Here is a 19,622-nt window from a genome sequence, read left to right on the forward strand (position 1 = left end):
CTTACACAGGACAGGAGGACGTTTCAAAAACACTGTGGGAGGAGGAGTCAACAAGAGGGAGAGAGAGGGAGAGGACCAAAGGCTACTCCCCCTTTCTCTTCCTAGGGGTCCAGACTCACCACACGGGCCTTGCTGCTTGACGGGAATATGGGCCTTGGCCTGGCACTCAGCCCGCCGGCGCTCGCAGTCATTGATGTAGGTGTGGCCGTCCTTGCCGCACAGCGGCTTGTAGGTTCCATCGCACTGGATGGGCTCGCAGGAGCAGCGCATGCCCAGACGCTCCACCTGGCACACGCCGTTGAACTTGCACTCCTCCCTGCACTCCTCTGCAAAACGGACGAGGGGACATTTTAGTTGTTCTTGTTCTTGTTTAGAATTCGTAATGTTCCTCTGTAATGTGTGCTGCGATGTTGTGATAATGTTGTTTTTTGTTAATCAAATGTGACTTGACATGTGACTGAAAATAAGGCTAACGCAGCAAATCAGCCGACAAATCGAGGCAATCGTCTACAAAACGTTCTCTCCGGGAGGTCAAGACCCGTTCAGAGCTTTCAAATGTACTACGTTCCCGATCAGGGGATCAAATTTGTACAGTAATTCAAATTGGAGCCATTCCTCTCTTTCTCGTAAAGCGGTCACGCTACACTGAAACTTAATTACGGCGCTGCCTTATCTGAGTGTCGAACATTAGAGGGATGTATTGTATGTATGTCATGTTACAAGACAAACCCCCGTTCTCGCCTAAACGCAATAAAGAACCTGATTTCATGGATCTGCATTTCAAATGAAAATATTCTCTCCATATCAAAACCTTGAAAAACAAAAACGTCATTACCACACCCATCCATTTTACCTCAGTAAAAGGCAGATAGAGAATGGGTTCCTTTTAACTCGATCCAGACTAACTCATACACAGTGCTAACGCTCCTCCTGAGACATTCAAGTCCCCAATGTAGTCGCGTACTAGCGGCCTATATCTCTACTCAAGCTTGACCACAAAATATAAGGGCAGAAGGAGAGTCTGTAATAGAGTGCATCACACCATGAGCCTCTTTCTTTAACTCTATTGGGAGTCTCAGATGTGTGAAGATGAGACGAGAGGGGAAAAGCTACAGATGCGTTGGAGGTGGTGGCCTATTGAAGCCCCTTTCATGCAACAGGAACATTTGTCATCTGCAGTAAACCTGCCACTACAGACTTGGTGTGGCCTAAGACCTCTGTTTTAATAGCCCAGATAACCCTTTGCCAACCGTCTGGTATCACACATGTAACAACAGAGCCCTAACAGAACATGGTTAGTTATCTATCCGTCAAGGCAGTGGTGTGTGTGTGTGTGTGTGTATGTGTGTGTGTGTGTGTGTGTGAATGTGCCAACTCACCTTGTTTCTTGCAGCGGCCCGGGTGGATCTTCTTGAGTTCAATGCCCTTCTGCATGCCCGTCCGCTTCATATGGCACTCACTCTCGTACGTCTGCCCATCGCTGGCACACAGGGGCTCATTGACGGCTGGGCAGGACTCCGGGCGGGGGATATTCAGGGGCTGGTGGGTGCGCGGTTCCACCCGGCATGCAACGTTCAGGTTGTTCTCGAGGCCTTTACATGGGTCTATGGACAGGGGAGAGAGATCGGGGGAGAGAGAAAGAAAGAGAAAGAAAGAAAGAGAGAGAAAGAAAGAGAATGAGAGAGAAAGAGGTTAGTGGTAGGACACGGTTATCCATCACAGGGGATATGCCAGAGATAGGCATGTGTCATGACGTTGGCCTGGGGGTAGGTTTATGACAGTCATAAATACCTCTTCCCCCCTTTTTCCTCTCTCTACCCTACTGATGAGAAATTTGAAATCCCCTTGGTTAACATAGAGATTCTGGGATCATCAGAAGGTGGGGGGAGATTAACTATATTCTGGTAATCTGACCAATTGAACATATGCGGTGGTACTTAATGAATATGATGTCAGTTCGGTTGTCATCTGGGACATTCTCATCAATGATAGGATGACATAAACTCTACAGTGGAAAGTATGTACATTGTAGTTATCGGAGTCACATGGAATTGTTGTTCAATTTAAATGTTTGAATATGAAATTATTGGGTGAAGAGATGAAATGTAATTTTAGCTTCCAAATGAGAGATTTGGGTTTTCATAAGGTTAGGGATCTGCTCAATCAGTGGCCCGCCCTTGTGGAGAGACATGGGTTAAAAAACTTTTCAGACACACCCTTCTCGCTCCACTATATAAAGCCTTGACGAAAATGTAACCTGCTGTTCCAAGTACGTGAGGTCTGCAGCCTCTGCGTTAAAAGGACTAACATGTCAACTACAGAACTAAGCCAACCTCAGCGTGAGCTTTGGTTGCGGATGGTATGAACTTTGAACTCTTATTCACTACAGAAGTGATACCTCCTAGCCGTTGACTTAGCCACAGCAGCTGCAAACGCAGACAGAGTATCCCATCTACCACACAATGACGTTACTACAACGTATCCAATTGACCACCAGAAACATTCTTCAAAGGACAAAGGACTCGGTTGGGCAACACGGCCTTCCATCTACCACCAACCTACCGAAGCGCAGCTCAGAGTAAATATTTATTGCATTTTCCTTTTCCAAATGGGCGGTAATTTAGAATGCATAAGATTCTGTATTTACGATAGCACAGCTTCTCCCTTTGTCCCTCAGTCTTCCCGCTCTTTCACTCAAACTCAGCCCTTTTCCTTTGTGTAACCAGCTGTCATATCTGTTCCACCCGCAAGGGACGTTATCCTTTATGACGTAATTTGTAATCAAGGTATAATTCATTGTGCATATGTAATTCTGTGTGATTAGTTAGGTATTTAGTAAATAAATAATTAAACCCAATTTTGTATTGCTGATTCAACTTGTTAGCCAGGGTTCGTGAAGATAACCAACAATTTACAACTTTCAGATGAGACTGAATTAAGGTGACGATTAATATTGACTGCTATTGATGTAAAATATTACTAGGTCTTTAAGAGTTTATTTTGGAATATAACAGCTCTATAAATATTATTTTGTGGTGCCCCGACTCTCTAGTTAATTACATTTACATGATTAGCTCAACCAGGAGAAAGGATTTTATAGAATAGCATGTCATATCACTAAATCCGGCATAGCCAAAGACACGACGCCTGCTATCAACACAGGTTGCCCTGGAGAGGCTGAGTGGAAAGCTGGGAAGGCCATGGATCTGAGAGGACGACAGGCTCCAAGTAGATGGAGAAAGTTTATTTTTGATTGGGCCTCGTTGCACTCCTCTCTGGGGGAAGTCAGGCTGACGGCTGGCGCTGGTGGCCATATCAGCTGTAATCATAAAGGAACTGGGGAGAAGCTTATTGAAATAGGAGCCGCTAGCTGCTGCAGCTTCGTCCCATCTCATTCCACTTCTCTTCTTCAGAGCGAGGGGACACAGAAGATTTATGTACTGCTGTGTTGCATTAAAATACTGCCAGGCTGCGAGCGAGTCATTCGAAACACCAGCGAGGAGGATGAGACCAAATGTGTAGAGAAGAAAGGCTCAGGGAGAGGAAGGGAGGAAAAAGAGGGGAGAAACGGTTTCCACGGCCTTGGCTCGGAAAACAAATGGCGACAACAGGAACACATAGAAGGGACAATGGTAGCTTGGCTTTGCCGGCCTGGGCTGGGCAGGCGAGACAACAACAGGGCCAACGCCAGCAGCGCCATCGCCAAGGTCAGGGATTGTGTATATTAGCACAATGGAATCACTCACACAGGAGGATTTAAAACGTGGGACTGCAACCAATTGAGGGGTTTTATCGTATTGCAAAAAGCGCCCGAAGCCAGTAACGCAATGATACCACACAAGCCCAGCCATTATCCCCCTTGCAAAAAAACATTACCTCCCATTAAGACACCAAAACGGCTTCCAGGAGTCCTGCCCTCTGCAGTCGAGCCCCCCTGATGAGGTATCAGACATACGGACAGACAGCAAAGGCTCTGGCTAGCCTAGCCCCAGCTGTATATTTTATTTACCAGCTAAGATGACTGAGAACATATTCTCTTTTACAGCAATGACCTGGGGAAGAGTTACAGAGGGAGGAGAGGAGATGAGTGAGCCAATTGGAAGCTGGGGATGATTAGGTGACCTGATGGTATGAGAGCCAGATTTGGAACTTAGTCATAACACCATGGTTAACACCCCTACTCTTATGATAAGAGCCATGGGATCTATGGAGAGAGTCAGGACACCCGTTTTAACGGCAACCTATGCAAGGCAATGTCCCCTTCACTGCCTTGCGGCATTGGGATCTCCTTAGACAAGAGGAAAGTGTGACCCCTAATGGACCTCCAACACCACTTCCAGCACTTCCTCTGGTCTCCCATCCAGGGACCGACCAGGACCGATCCTGCTTAGCTTCAGAGGTGAGCCAGTTGAGACAGCAAAGGCTTAGTCAGAATCACTCAGGAAGATTCAGGGTCCGCCGGGCCAGCTCTCCTGAGAACCCAGCCTCCCCCCGGGGGGGAATGGCGACATGGAGCCCGGTCTTACCGGGTTAGATATATTACAGCCATCCTCTCGGGGCCTGAGCATTCATCTCACTTCCCTTTTGTAGCATCTCAGTCTCTCGTCACTTTTGGGAAGCTATTTTGTCTGGCTCTTTCCCTTTCCCCCTTACCTCATAGTCAAAAGTCCTCAGGAGAAAACGCAGACAAAACAACCGCTTTGAACTGGCCAGCTCTAAAAAACAATTGGCTTTGTTTGTCAACAGTGAATAATCCACACCACAGGAAGAGATTGCATGAAGAGAAAACTGCACAGAATGAGAAAATCAGTAACACGATGTCAGAGAGAAAGAAGACAGAGAAACCCCAGAGCGAGAGAGAGAGAGAGAGAGAGAGAGAAAGAAAGAAAGAAAGAAAAACAAAAGAAAAAAGAGAGCAAAAGAGAAAGGGTAGAGGAAAAGTATATGAGGGGACTCACTGCAGGATCCCTGGCGCTGAAGGCGGATGTTCTTCTTGGTATGGCAGGCCTGCTTGTGGAGCTCACACTCGTTGCGGTAGTCCTGGCCATCGCTGCCACACATCACCTGCTCGGGCTTGCCTTCGCAGCTCAGCGGGCACATGCACTTGGCCGACAGGCCGTCCGATGACTGGATGCAGGTGCTGCCGTAACTGCAGATCACCTCGCTGCATGGATCCTTCAGGGCTGCAGGGAGGGAGAAGACAGAGGTATTTTAGGGTTTGTGTGTGTATTACAGGATTGTGTATGGGTTATACAGGAACACTTGACTTTACTGTCACGACTAGCCTACATCATGTGAAACCTGATGAAGGTCAATTATTGACTGAAACGTTGGTTGAAGATCCAACTGATCCAACTGGTGCATTAAAGAAGACCAGGAAGCTAGAGTTTCTACCATAAGTAACACAACAATGAAAGCAAATTCCAAAGCAGTTTAAGTACAAAATTGCCACATGCCACCTTTTTACATCAGAGTGTCAACCTATTCGAGTGCAAATGGAAAAAGTGCCGTGGATGTGTAACTCTAGACTGAAGAACTACTTGACAGCCCTGACTAAGGATTCACGGGCGGTCACAGCTGGCTGGCTGTACAAACAAGTTGCATTAATTTTCTGAAGGGCCAATAGAAGGATGCTTTGCATTCACAATACAATCTCAATTGCTATGCTTCAGCGTGCTCTTCTACTGGCAGCTGAGTGGACCCCCTGAATATTTACCTTTCTGAAAAATCGAGAGACCTTTTCCCTCTAGAGAACTTTGTTTCCAACCCCTTATTAAACAGCCCCGCCACTCCGGAGAGGCTTATTTTGTCCATATGAGTGGGTGGAACTTCTAATTTAGCGTCTGCGACAGATATTTTGGTATCTCATAATCTCGACGATGGAGCGCCATCAGATTCCAATCAGCGTTTTTTTTTCTCCACTCCCCCAATACATATTTATAGCGGGCATTATAACAAACACTCCCAGAGAGCGAGACCCCGGGAGAGCGGGGTTCCTCCGACAAGCTCTGAGTCTCTCATTTCCTATGCACCGCCACATTTGGAATAATGTTTATCTGTGTCCAATATCCACCTTTTGTTATGGCGCTTTGTCTATGAATTTCATTTCAGGACGGGTGCTACGGTATATTAATCCAACAATCCTTCCAGCATACTCTTTGTTTTATCTCCCCTATCCCCAAAATATAAAGTCTTATTCCTGTATTTCAGACCATGTTTGTCTCAGAAGACTGCTCCATTTCTTTAGTTTGATCTTAGGGGTACATAAGTAGGTAGGTAGCACGCGTGTCGCCTTAACGAGAGTCTAGGATCGAGCTACCCAGACTCCTTGCTCCGGCCAAACGCTACGCCACGCCCACGGACGTCTCAGTACCTCCCAGATCCTTCACCGAATCCGAACACATTCGGGACACAAGTGGGACACAAGTGGGTAAAGCGCTAAGGAATGTGTCTTTGTTTCAGTTAGATTTCAATGCAATACTGCAAATGGAGCTGGACAACTGGTGACAGTGAATATGAAGCAAAAGATGAGTAAAGGTCTTCTACTGTAGATGCAGGCCCAGAACAGTGCACCATTACACTCCCGCATAAAATCCATCTCGGTATTGCTCTCACCTCAGAAAGACTAGCCAAATTATTATGAGCTAAAAACATAGTGGTTAGAGTGTTGGACATGTAATCGGAAGGTTGCAAGTTCAAACCCACGAGCTGACAAGGTACAAATCTGTCGTTCTGCCCCTGAAAAGGCAGTTAACCCACTGTTCCTAGGTCGTCATTGAAAATAAGAATTTTTCTTAACTGACTTGCCTAGTTAAATGTTAAAAAAGGTTAAAAAAATCAAATGTACAGCAAACCAAAAAGGTCAACGTAAGTAATAATAATAATATATGCCGTTGAGCAGACACTTTTATCCACAGCGACATGCGAGCATCCGTTTAATGTATGTGTGGCCCTGGGAATCGCCATGCTCTATCAATGAGGGAAGACTTTATTTAGTATTTCATGCATAGATTATCAATACAAATTCAACTGAGGCATTGACACACGTCTGTGACAGAAACGGATACTCAGCCATTTGAAATCCTTCAACCATGAAAGCAATCGACACCACAACCAACTGCAGTGAAGGAATTATGCCGACATTGGTTTGCTTCCCCTTCGTCCATATTCAATATATCCTCACAGAACCCACAGAACCACACTGTCTTTGATGTACCATTGTTTGTTAGGTGACACCATGGAGGATGAAAACACAGCAGGAGGACATGGTTTGCCTCGCAATGGAAGCCCATTGTCACCCGGGTTTATGGGTCACCGTGAAATAATAGGTGTTAAAGCCACCGCCTTCAGCCTGCAGCCAACGGCTCGTCCTTGCCACTTCCCAGAGTGCCGCTGTGTTCTTTGTGACAGTCAACAGAATTCTCCTCGTTGCTTCTCGGACCCATTCAATAATAACAGTCTGAGGGTTTTTCTCCTTCGCCGTAGCAGGCACCTTGACAGGCACGGACGGAAGAGCAAGGAAGAACAGAGGGGGTCGCGTTGATTTGAATGCTAACGGATCCGTCCTGTTTCGGAGCGTCGCACTTCGCCACTGCGGCGACGTTAGCACAGATAAGCTTTCCTCTCAGACTCAGACAAGGAGGCAAATTGCCTGGGTGAATGTGACCGGTGTAACAAGCAGAACGTGTCAGAAAACAACTTCAGGGACCTCCTGCCTGCATTTTCCGCATTATTATCATTTGAAAGGCCGGAGAAGTAGGAAGATGAAAAGTCACCGAGCTACCTTCTAAATTAGAATGCTCCTCACTGCCAATTAGCTCGTCTCCCTGAGCCACAAGGCGTTACTGAAGTGGTAGACACCTGCAAGGTTAGGCTTGGGATAATAACAAGAGGAATACAGGTAGTAAAGGAAAAGACTAACACAATGCTGAAACATTCCCTTTAGTTGAAGAAGAAGACATGGTAGTAGTAGTGGGGAGCAGGAGGAGAACACAACCCTGCACTACAAGAACCCGAACAGAGAATATATAGTACAAAACAGGCAGAGAGGAGAGGATGGCCAACAAAGAGAGGAGGATGGGAGTTATCTCCCAGGCAGGGAGGCAGGGAGTCTTTGCGGGACTTTCTGTGTGTGTCTGCCTTTCTTCTCCCTGTGATACAGTGTTTTGAACTGGATTTAATAATGCTTCATTAGGATTGGGGAGCTGTCAGCCAGCGCAGTGTGGTGGTGACGGCTCTGCTTGGCGGCACGCGGCCCAGAGGCGTGTGGCGGAACAGGTTTCCCTGTCGTGGTGGTGGTGATAGTTGTTGTAGGGGGAAGGAGAGGGGGATTGGGCAGAATCTTCTAATGTATTATCCTTTAACACACACATATATATATATATATAACGTGTCCGTATAACCCCTCGCAGGAGAAGAGCTAGACAAAGAGAGAGAGAAAGATAAGAGAGCGAGATAGAGAGAGCTAGTGATGGAGACAGACAGAGGGAGGTAGAGACAATGGAGAACACCCCCCCCCCCCCCAGCACATCCACTCGGCCACACTACCACAGACACACGCAGCAGACCAACCACAAAGCATCGCCCCTCGCCACCACGTCCTCCCTGTACCGCTGCAGTCCACCCAATAGCTGGGAGATGATTTGCCCGTTTGATGTAGTTCTTCAAAGAGCTTATTTGACTGCAGCTGTCTCTCTCTTTTACATGCTTTAGTGTTACCCTTGAGTCTGGAAAATCGGCCACAAAAACCTCGCTATACAGAGGGACTCCTGGTTGTGCTCAAAGGCCGGGGGTTCGGGCATTCTTCTTCTGCCTGTTGACAGAAGAGCCTCCACGCTTGTATGGATATTTGTGTGGCGGGCGCGGGGGGATACGGGTTGGGACGCTCCTTTAAGAATGATAGGCATATTATTTCTTCCCTAGAGTGACATGGGAAGACCAGACAGGATTAAAACGTCTGGATTTGTCTTCATGTGAGGATGTTCTGAGGTTCACCATTGGTATCTGTAACACTCCACCACTGCGACCTGTATGCTCTCGTCGGCTGGCCCTCGCTACATATTCGTCGCCAGACCCACTGGCTACAGGGCATCTATACAGCTTTGCTCGGTAAAGCTCCGCCTTACCACAGCTCACTGGTCACCATAACAACACCACCCGTAGCACGCGCTCCAGCAGGTATATCTCACTGGTCAACCCAAAGCCAACACCACCTTTGGCTGCCTTTCCTTCCAGTTCTCTGCTCTCTTCTAGAGAGAAGATAGGCTAACTGCTAACTGGTACTTGCGCGGCATTGAAGCTCCATTGTATCATAATTTAGCATTAGCCATATTTAACTGAGATGATGATCCAAAACAATGGGCAGTATGTGTGCTGGAGCGTTCAATGCTCTGAACTGGCACATGGTATTAAGTGGTTTTAATGAGTAACAGTTGTGTGAATAATATGCTACAAGCTTTTGAACATTTTTAAATGTTAAAGTTGAATAATTCTCGGTCCCTGACTCACACATACACATTCACGCATGTTTTTTGCATGCACAGATACATACCCTAAAAGTCATGTACACACACACACACACACACACACACACACACACACACACACACACACACACACACACACACACACACACACACACACACACACACACACACACACACACACACACACACACACACACACGCGCAGCAGATAAACCTCTTAAATCTACACTCACTTCAGCCCCGTAATATAGTGCCTGTTCAACATGACAAGAACTCTAGCAGCCGTAGTTTTTATAAGCCACTTCATTTTGTGAGCAGACAGAGGAGGGGAACAAGGAGATAGCGGTGAATACATCCATAAACCCAGTGTGGCAAAAAAAAAAGATCAGGTAAACAGGAAGCCCTAGTTCCTATAATGGCAGGCCTAATAAATGCAAATAAGTGTTGATATCTGTCTCCATCTCTCTCCATTATGGCCTGGTTATTGCTTGAACTGTAAACAGAGGAGGGGACAGACACGGCATACTAAGGGGATTGCAGGGACTTTGTGCATTATGAGGCATCAAGCTTCCAGTGCTATTACAGGTTGGGGACAAGGGGGTTTTAGAAGGCGAGGGAGATGGATCAGGAGCGTTTTGGTCTCCGTCTTTCCTCAAGACTACTGCATGCAGGGAGCTGGGAGTGTGGCTATCTCACAGACAGTATTAACCTGACAGAGACAGGGGGGAGGAGGAGGAGGTGTGGGGGAGGGAGGCCGGGGGGGAGATTACTGTGAGGAGGACGGGGGCGGGGGCGGGGGGGTTGCTAGAAAGAGGGGAGGAGGATGAAATACAGAGAGAGGGAGGAACAATTGAGAGAGAGTTTGGAGTGAGGAAAGTATTAAGGACAAAGAGAGAGAGTCACAAAGCAGTGGATGGGGATAATGCTTCCACATCTCACCAGTAGGAAGAGGGGAAAAAATACATAGATAGAAAGAGGTGAGGACAGATTACCATCGTTACAATACTGGCGTCAACCCTAACCCATACGCATGGCATAGAAGAAGATTATGACTACCACCTTATAATGATGGGCCTTTTACTGATTCCCGCTTTGTCTCGACGCCCACGCACACTCCCAGACAAGAACGTTCACACCAAAACCGTGCCACAAACAAATAGTATTGTTTACACTATTGTCACTATTGTGACTATTGTCGTTTCCTCCCCGATATAAATGTACCAATGACTCCCATTGTATACTTCTGTATCCAATGTTATTTTTCATATTGCATAAAAATAACAACAACAATCCAACCTCAATAGATTATTCAGGGGAGCAGAATGCATAAATACATAAGTAAAACATGTGTAAAATGAAGCTTCTGTCTGTCATTAGGAGTGTGTGTGTGTTTGTGTGTGTGTGTGTGTGTGTGTGTGTGTGTGTGTGTGTGTGTGTGTGTGTGTGTGTGTGTGTGTGTGTGTGTGTGTGTGTGTGTGTGTGTGTGTGTCTGTGTGTGTGTGTGTGTGTGTGTGTGTGTGTGTGTGTGTGTGTGTGTGTGTGTGTGTGTGTGTGTGTGTGTGGCTGTCTGCATGTGTGTGTATGTGTGGCTGTCTGCGTGTGTGTGTGTGTGCGTGCATGTGCGGCTGTCTGCATGTGTGTGTATGTGTGTGCGTGCGTGTGTGTGGATGTCTGCGCGTGTGTGTGTGTGTGTATGCGTGTGTGTGTGTGTGTGTGTGTGTGTGTGTTGGTTGGTTGGTGGGTTATTAATGCGTGAGCTGGCACTATAATCTGTTATCTCTCCAGAGCATGAAGCCCAGGTCCTCGTGAGGTGACGGGAGAAAAAGAAAGAGACGAGGAAGAGACAGGGATTTGTTTAACAAGTATCACAGGGCTCAGTACTGGAGGATAGTACTGGAGGATGAGCGGGAGAAGGAGGCAAGGGGGGGCGATAGGATTCAAGACACTACCGTTATCATCTGGCGCATGAGGAGGAGAAATGAAGGCTGATTCCTTGTGTTGGTGGGGGATTGTGTGGTAGTGGGCATTTGTGTGCCTGGGTGTGTGTGCCAGTGTGTCTGGACGTGTTTAACTATACTTGTGGGGACCAGAAGTCCCAATAAGAATAGTAAACAAACAAAACTTTGACTAACTGGGGACATTTTGTTAACATCCCCACAAGGTCAAATGCTTTTTCAAGAGGGTTTAGGGTTAAGGTCAGAATTAGTGTGAAGGTTAGAATTTGGTTTATGTTTAGGGTTAGGAGCTAGGGCTAGTTTTAGGGTAAGAGCTAGAGTTATGTTTAGGGTTTAGGGAAAATAGGATTTTGAATGGGACTTAATTGTGTGTACCGACAAGGTTAGTTATACAAGACTGTGTGTGGGTGCATGTGTGCTTGTAGGTCTGTGAATGAGCCTGTTTGTTTAGCATATGAGTGTGCGTGTATACGGTCAATAAACCATCTTTCGGGTCAATACCGAACACGAGTGAGACCCTGCAGGGGAATTAGATCTTATTTATTTCTGACGCCCTCTAACCCTCACCTCTCACTGGTGTTCATCGCATCACATTTCAGAGAGACAGAAAACAGAGAGAGGGAAAGAGAGGGAGAGATAAAGGTAGAGAGAGAAAGAGAGAGAGAGAGGGAAAGAGAGCGAGAGAGAGAAAGAAAGAGGGCATCAGTAATCACCCAGAGAGAGAGAGAGAGAGGGAGAGAGAGAGGGAGAGAGAGAGGGAGAGAGAGAGAGAGAGAGAGAGAGAGAGAGAGAGAGAGAGAGAGAGAGAGAGAGAGAAGAGGGAGAGGGGAGCAGAGCAGAAACTGTACTGATGAGGTCAGCAGCCAGGTACACAGGCTGAATGTGGCCTCACGGAGATGACTAACACCCTATTCACCGAGGGTGATAGAGATCGAGGGGGGTGGGGGTGAGAAAGTAAGAGGGAGTTCAAAATCTATAGTATAACCTATCCTATGACAGTTACTGAGCCAAGCCCATGTGTGGCAGCAGTAATGCCACAGTTTCACATTTGAGCTGCAACCTATCCACAATATGGCTATATGCCCATTTAAATGTTATGATCTACCAAAATACCAAAGGGGGGGGGGGGGCATTGATTGACGGCCATTCTTTGAGACTGATTGGAGTGTCTCTAGCGGTCTCTAAGCCGTCTCTATGGGGAAGCTAGCTGGTTGAGAAGACAGGTGAACACCGTGTCACTGGCACCTCCATGCTGGGAGAGAGAAAACTAATTTACACCAGCTCTCACCACACTCCACCACAGTCGCTGCCCGCTGTCAAACTCTATCGCCATGGCGATTTCACCAGGGGGACGCGCACACATGTCGACAGAGTAACGAACGACCTGTTGGCTAACAGGAAGGGGTTGGGGGGTGGAGTAAGTTTGCTAGCTTCTCCTTCGTTCCATGGGCTTTGGAGTCTCAGGCTTCTTCCCAGTGCTTTACAAGATGGACAGGGATAAATCAGTCTTTCTACGCCCCTAACACCTTAACGACCTCCTAACTAGCACTGGCCATCACAAAAGCGCAGCCGGAGTAAAACTGTCGGATTTGAATTGTAGTCCGCCCGGCAACTGGGCCTGGGAGCAAAACATCAGGGCTTAGGTGTCTGGGAACGCTTTGCTCCACACAAGGCTGTAAGAAAAAAATAACTATCCAACAGACTAGACTACAGTTTCAAATAACATCCATTCAGTCTGTTTGTGTTGCTTAGGAAGTCTGTGATGTGTCTTCTATGGAAGACCATGGAAGAGAACAGTCAGAATTGCCTCTGAGGGGACTGTATATTGTGGGGACTTTATTCCATGTAGGTATATAGCTCCTCTTCAATCCTTTCTTTACAGGTTGGATTTACATTGTTTTCCATTTTGGGACCAGACACAGAAAGTGGTTGCCACCAGTTCGCTTGAGCCGCAATACAATATCCCACTTTGCAATTGGATACCTATCAAAGGTACCAGACAGAACCGAAGAGAAGCAAACCAACCGTTCCCTTGGTATTGAAGAATGTGGTTTTAACAGTCAATAAGAGGGAAACAACATGACACATCGATTCCCACATTAACACATCTAATACTTTATACTGAAAGACAACGGATGTTGCTTCCTCGGCTGCACTAGCAAAGACAGACCACCGGGAAGCCAGCAAACAGGCAAGCAGACAGACAGACGGACAGAGTTCTCTTAGGACCAACTGCCTTGGACCAACTGTGGAGTGAGATTGGGGGGGAGCTGTGAGGTAGATACGGCCAGAGTTAGACACACGGCGTACTGAGACGGTCTTTCTTCATGGCTGGAGGGAGTGAAGTGGTGTCTGTTGGCGCTGGAGAGATAAGACAGGGAGGCCTTTCAAACAGCCAGTCAGGCTGTATTGCAGTTATCCACAGAGAAAGGGACAGAGAGGGATAGGGGAAAGAGAGAGAAAAACAGAGAGAATGGTAGGAGAAACACAGTGAAAGGGAGAGCGGAAGAGGCAGGGATAAAAGGGAAGGTGACAGAGAGAGGGGAGAGGAAGAAAGAAGTACAGCGGGGGTATGAAAGAAGAGCGGGAGAGAAAGAATGAGAGTCTGAGTGTAGTCCATCAGTGGAGCGTGAGGCTCCTGGGCTCCCTCTTACACACACACGAAATCGATCTTCCCCATCGATCTGTGCCCACTTTCTCCCCGTCGCACCACTACCCTCCTCCCCCCTAAAAAAACTCCACGTTCCACAAGACTGGGCTCTCCGGAATGAGTTCTGAGGCACAGGCACTCGCTGGGTTGGGAGGCCGAGTGTTTACCCCTCTCTCTTGTGTCGACTCCAAGTTCAATATTAGGAGAGCTAACGCGGCTCTTCATGTTCTACTGAACGGTAACCCTGGTTAAGTGCCAGCTGCCTTCTGTCCTCCTCCACACCCCTCTTTCAATAACTTTTTTTTCATCTTTTCCCTAAAAAACACAGTTATCTCACGCTTCAGGGCCAATTTCAACAGATTTAAACAGAGAAGAGCTCCCCTTTAAAACCAAATAATTCAAGCGGTACCCGTAGACGATAGCCACTGGACTAGTGAACTAACCCACAGAAATGTGACCCCGCTCCCAAATTACCCATTTTATATGCATTTTATATAAAGCGGGGATTAATGAGTTGCTTAGGCTGGAATGTCCATAAAGGTCCATGCAGGCTGAGTTATGTACACATTACAGTACAAAAACCCACTAAACTGAGCTAGAGTACTCATGCATAAAGTGGCCATGCATTGACTTGATATCTGGAGTGGCCAGAGGCCCGATCCAGGTCGCTATCTTACATTACAGACTTGAACACCAGCTTGGCTTTAATCTGCCACTACATTAATCATTATAGATCATCCAAGCACCGTGTCCATTCAACTGGGAGGGCCACCTTAACATGTCATAGAGAAGAAGAAAAAACATTTAGTGCCTATGACGACTTTATGAATTCCCTATGAAGCTTTTATAAGTTGTGGTTTGATTAAAGATAGAAAAATGTTAACAAACACAATGAAATACTTATAAAAACCCATTCACTCCCCGTCTCCAGCGGATGTCTCATCACCCCAGACAACAACATCATACCAGCCAGTGTGACCTGCCTGGCCCTTCTGCACTGAAATGTATTGAAGGGACAAATAGAATCTGTCATCCAGTTTCCCCCTGACCCTCTGCTTCTAGTCCTCCCGTGGCAAGACTGTTATTGTCTGCTCTCTCCGTTTTTTGCTCTCTCAAAGCGCTATTTTATTCTCCTTCAAGCTCCATTGTTTCCGCGCTACGCCTATTTTTACCGGCTGCTCCCTTAATGTCGACAAATTGTGTTTTGATATTCAAATATTTATTGTGATATTTGTGGCGGAACTGTCAAATGGAACAAGCTCTTTAATACTCAGAAGTATGATGTTTTGTCATTTGGGAATTCTACTGCTGTCCAACATTTCTTGTTTTAGGCTTTGAATGCATCTTGAAGGGACTCTAGACAGGAGCATTAAAGTAAGTAGTCACATAGCTTTGAATAGTATGATTTCTCCCCACAACTGAATAAGCTCTCATCCTTGATAGCCTCATATTCCCAATTACTGTGAACTCTACATATACGCTTTGCCTATGCTAAGGCAAATGCTAAAACTGAATTCTCACGACGAGAGATGCTATCGAGGTTTTGAAGTACATCCGGTGTATATGTGGTGTATATACATATATAGATTGCATATGGATTACTGTTACAGTGCTATTTGGGTTGTTAATTGAATTCATTGCGACATTTCTTGATTTCTTGTTGCGTTTTTGTTTTTGTGTGGACTTGTTTGACATTGTACTGTATTGTTATGAGCTGGTAACATAAACATTTCGCTGCACCATCTATAACATCTGTTGAACTGTGTTCGTGACCAATACACTTTGATTTGATTTAAATTACCTCTCTTTCCCTCTCGTTCTCCCTCTCTCTCTCCCTTCCCCACCCCTCTCTCTCTCCCTTCCATCTATCTCACTCTCTCCCCCCGCTCTCTCTCCCTTCCCTCTCTCTCTCTCTCTCTTCCTTCTCTCTCCCTTCCCTCTCTCTCTCTCTCTCTCTCCCTTCCCCACCCCTCTCTCTCTCCCTTCCATCTATCTCACTCTCTCCTCCCGCTCTCTCTCCCTTCCCTCTCTCTCTCTCTCCCTTCCCTCTCTCGCTCTCTCCCTTCCCTCTCTCCCTTCCCTCTCTCTCTCTCTCTCTTCCTTCTCTCTCCTTCCCTCTCTCTCTCTCTCTCTCCCTTCCCCACCCCTCTCTCTCCCTTCCATCTATCTCACTCTCTCCCCCCGCTCTCTCTCCCTTCCCTCTCTCTCCCTCTCTCTCCCTTCCCTTTCTCTCTCTCGCTCTTTCTCTCCCCCCCACTATCTGGCAAGCCCTGTCGTCAAACAGGCCGTGCTATTAGCCAGCCCCAGTCGGCACAGCAATCAGCCAATGGATTAGCATTGTAACGATGGCACATGAGAAAAAACCTTGACAGGAAGCCCATTGTAGTGTATTGTGTTCCTCTGGCTTTCAGTCCTGCGAACCCCTCCCGGAGTGGCTCGGGCTGCTATGCTAATGAGTGATGAGTATGAGACATATGCTTCAATGGAGACTGCTGTTATTATACGTTCTCTCGGGACCATGGGATACAGACAGGGCATGCCTCGAGGTGTTTGGTCGTCAGGCGCCTGGTACCGTGCCTTCAGAAAGTGTTCCTAACCCTTGACTTTTCCACATTTAGTGCTGTAACAGCCCAAATTTAAAATGGATTAAATAGAGATTTTGTGTCACTGGCCTATACTTAATAATCCAAACCATCAAAGTGGAATTACGTTTTTAGAAAGTGGTACTAATCAATAAAAAAACTGAAAAGCTAAATAAGTTCAGGAGTAAACATTTGCTTAACAAGTCACATAATAAGTTGCATGGACTCACTCTGTGTGCCATAACAGTGTTTAACATGATTTTTGAATGACTACCTCATCTCTGTACCTCACACATACAATTATCTGTAAGGTCTTTCAATCGAGCAGTGAATTTTAAACACAGATTTAACCACAAAGACCAGGGAGGTTTTCCAATGCCTCGCAAAGAAGGGCACTTACTAGTAGATGGATAAAAAAAATAAAAGCAGACACTGAATATCCTTTTGAGCAGGTGAAGTGATTAATTACACTTTGGGTGGTGTATCAATACACCCAGTCACTACAAAGATACAGGCGTCCTTCCTAACTCAGTTGCCAGAGAGGAAGGATGCCGCTCAGAGATTTCACCATGAGGCCAATAGCGACAAGAGTTACAGAGTTTAATGTCTGTGATAGGAGAAAACGGAGGATGGATCAACAACACTGTAGTTACTCCACAATACTAACCTAAATGACAGAGTGAAAAGAAGGATGTCTGTACAGAATACAAAATACAAATATTCTAAAACGTGCACCCTGTTTGCAATAAGACACTGAAGTAAACAAATCTATTTACTCTATGTCCTGAATACAAAGCATTGTCTATGGGGCAAATTCAACACATCACGGAGTACCACTCTTCATATTTTCAAGCATAGTGGTGGATGCATCAGGCTATGGGTGTGCTTGTCATCGGCAAGGCCTAAGGAGTTTTTTTTAATAAAATGAAATGGAATAGAGCTAAGCACAGGCAAAATCCTAGAGGAAAACCTGGTTCTGCCTGCTTTCCAACACTGGGAGACAAATTCACCTTTAAGGAGGACAATAACCTAAAACTCAAGGCCAAATATACACTGGAGTTGCTTACCAAGACGACCGAGTAACAGTTTTGACTTAAATCGTCATGAAAATCTTTGGCCAGTCTTCAAATTGTCTCTCTAGCAATGATAAACAACCCAATTGATAGAACTTATTATTTTTTAAAGAGTAATGTGCAAATATTGTACAATCCAGGTGTCTAAAGCTCTTAGAAACTTACCCATAAAGACTCACCTCTGTCATCGCCGCCAAAGTGATTCTAGCATGTATTGACTCAGGGATGTGAACACTTATGTAAATTAGATATTTCTGTATTTAATTTCCTATTCATTTGCAAACATTTCTAAATGCATGTTTTCACTTTGTCATTATGGAGTATTGTGTGAAGATGTGTGATGAGTTCAGATTTTTGTGTGGCCCCCACCCCCATCACGATCATGATCTAGGCTCTGTGAGGATAATGAAGTAACAGCTCGCATTTCCCTTGCGGAGGTGCAGAACATACTATGTTGAAATGTACTGTATTGTAGTGTAATGCTAAAAGGACTCATTCTGAATGTATGAAAGAGCACTAAGGATCGCAGTGGGCTGAATAGTAGAGTCATGCAAGCTGAGTCACTAAACATCAGTGTAGAGTAGTAGTCTTCACAACACAGACTGAAACAGACTGAATAGTAGCGTACTGCTAGCTGGACTCTCCATAGATAAGGAACAAGGTACAGTAGTAGTCCACAACACTGACTGAAACAGACTGAATAGTAGCTAGCGTGACGTTAGCTGATCTCACCATACTGTAAATACAATACTTTGTGTTAGCACACAACACCGACAAACTATAATAGCTAGATAGAGTGATGCTAGCTATCTGGACTCACCACAGGGTCCCTTACGCAGCACCTTGATGCGTCGCTGCGTGTTGCACTGGGCCTTCTCCAGCTCGCACTCGTTGGAGTAGGTGGAGGAGTCTGAGCCACACACGGGCGCCACAACCGACGGACAAACCATCTTCTTGCATACACACTCCGCCTTCGAGGGGTCAGCTGCTTCACGCTCACACACCGCCCCGAAGCCGCACAGCATACCTCTACAACCTGCCCAGAGAGAGGAGGGAAACACTGTTACATTTGATCATTTTTTTCAAAACATTTGACATTTCATTAAAAACGTGCAAAGCAGTGTGTCATTTAGAAGGGAGGAAATGCCCAACAGGAGGACCCTTTGAAAACACAAGTGACGTTACAGAAAGTTAAACAGCCTTAGCTAACAGTTCACACTTGAGAAACACTATATTTCCATGGGTTACACAACTTTGTTAATTTTCCCCATTCACGAGAACATACAATATCCACCATGCACATTTAGCTTCATTGACTCCTGTAATATACACTATATATACAAAGGTATGCGGACACCCCTTCAAATGAATGGATTTGGCTATTTCAGCCAGACCCGTTGATGACAGGTGTATAAAATAGGGGCAATACAGCAATGCAATCTACATAGACAAACAATGGCAGTAGAATGGCCTTACTGAAAAGCTCAGTGACTCTCAACGTGGCACCGTCATAGGATGCCACCTTTACAACAAATCAGTTTATCAAATTTCTGTTATGCTAGAGCTGCCCCAGTCAACTGTCACTGCTGTTATTCTGAAGTGGAAACGCCTGTGGTAGGCTACACAAGTGGTAGGCCACACAAGCTCACAGAATGGGGCCGGCAAGTGCTTCAGCACGTAGCGTGTAAAGAAAAGTCTGTCCTCGGTTACAACACTCACCACCGAGTCCAAACCTCTGGAAGCAACGTTAGCACAATAACTGTTCGTCGGGAGATTCATGAAATGGGTTTCCATAGGTTTTTTGGATCCCAGGAGAACACCCCAATGCATAGTGACAACTGTAAAGTTTGGTGGATGAGGAATAATGGTCTGGGGCT

General features: G+C 46.1%; 1 protein-coding gene across 2 annotated transcripts in view; it reads right to left on the reverse strand.

Annotated features, from left to right (window-relative positions):
* The window catches only part of LOC135504500 (agrin-like), a 280,244-nt gene that overhangs the window by 83,049 nt on the left and 177,573 nt on the right, over positions 1–19,622 (reverse strand). For both annotated transcript variants that reach the window (XM_064923146.1, XM_064923147.1), the window contains 4 exons: positions 18,566–18,781; positions 4,959–5,183; positions 1,380–1,604; positions 120–326 (listed from right to left, as the gene is read on the reverse strand). In XM_064923146.1, the coding sequence (XP_064779218.1) occupies positions 120–326; positions 1,380–1,604; positions 4,959–5,183; positions 18,566–18,781 (873 nt within the window). The remainder of the gene's footprint in view (positions 1–119; positions 327–1,379; positions 1,605–4,958; positions 5,184–18,565; positions 18,782–19,622) is intronic.

This window comes from Oncorhynchus masou, chromosome 18 (genome assembly GCF_036934945.1).
Source record: "Oncorhynchus masou masou isolate Uvic2021 chromosome 18, UVic_Omas_1.1, whole genome shotgun sequence".
Lineage (NCBI taxonomy): Eukaryota > Metazoa > Chordata > Actinopteri > Salmoniformes > Salmonidae > Oncorhynchus > Oncorhynchus masou.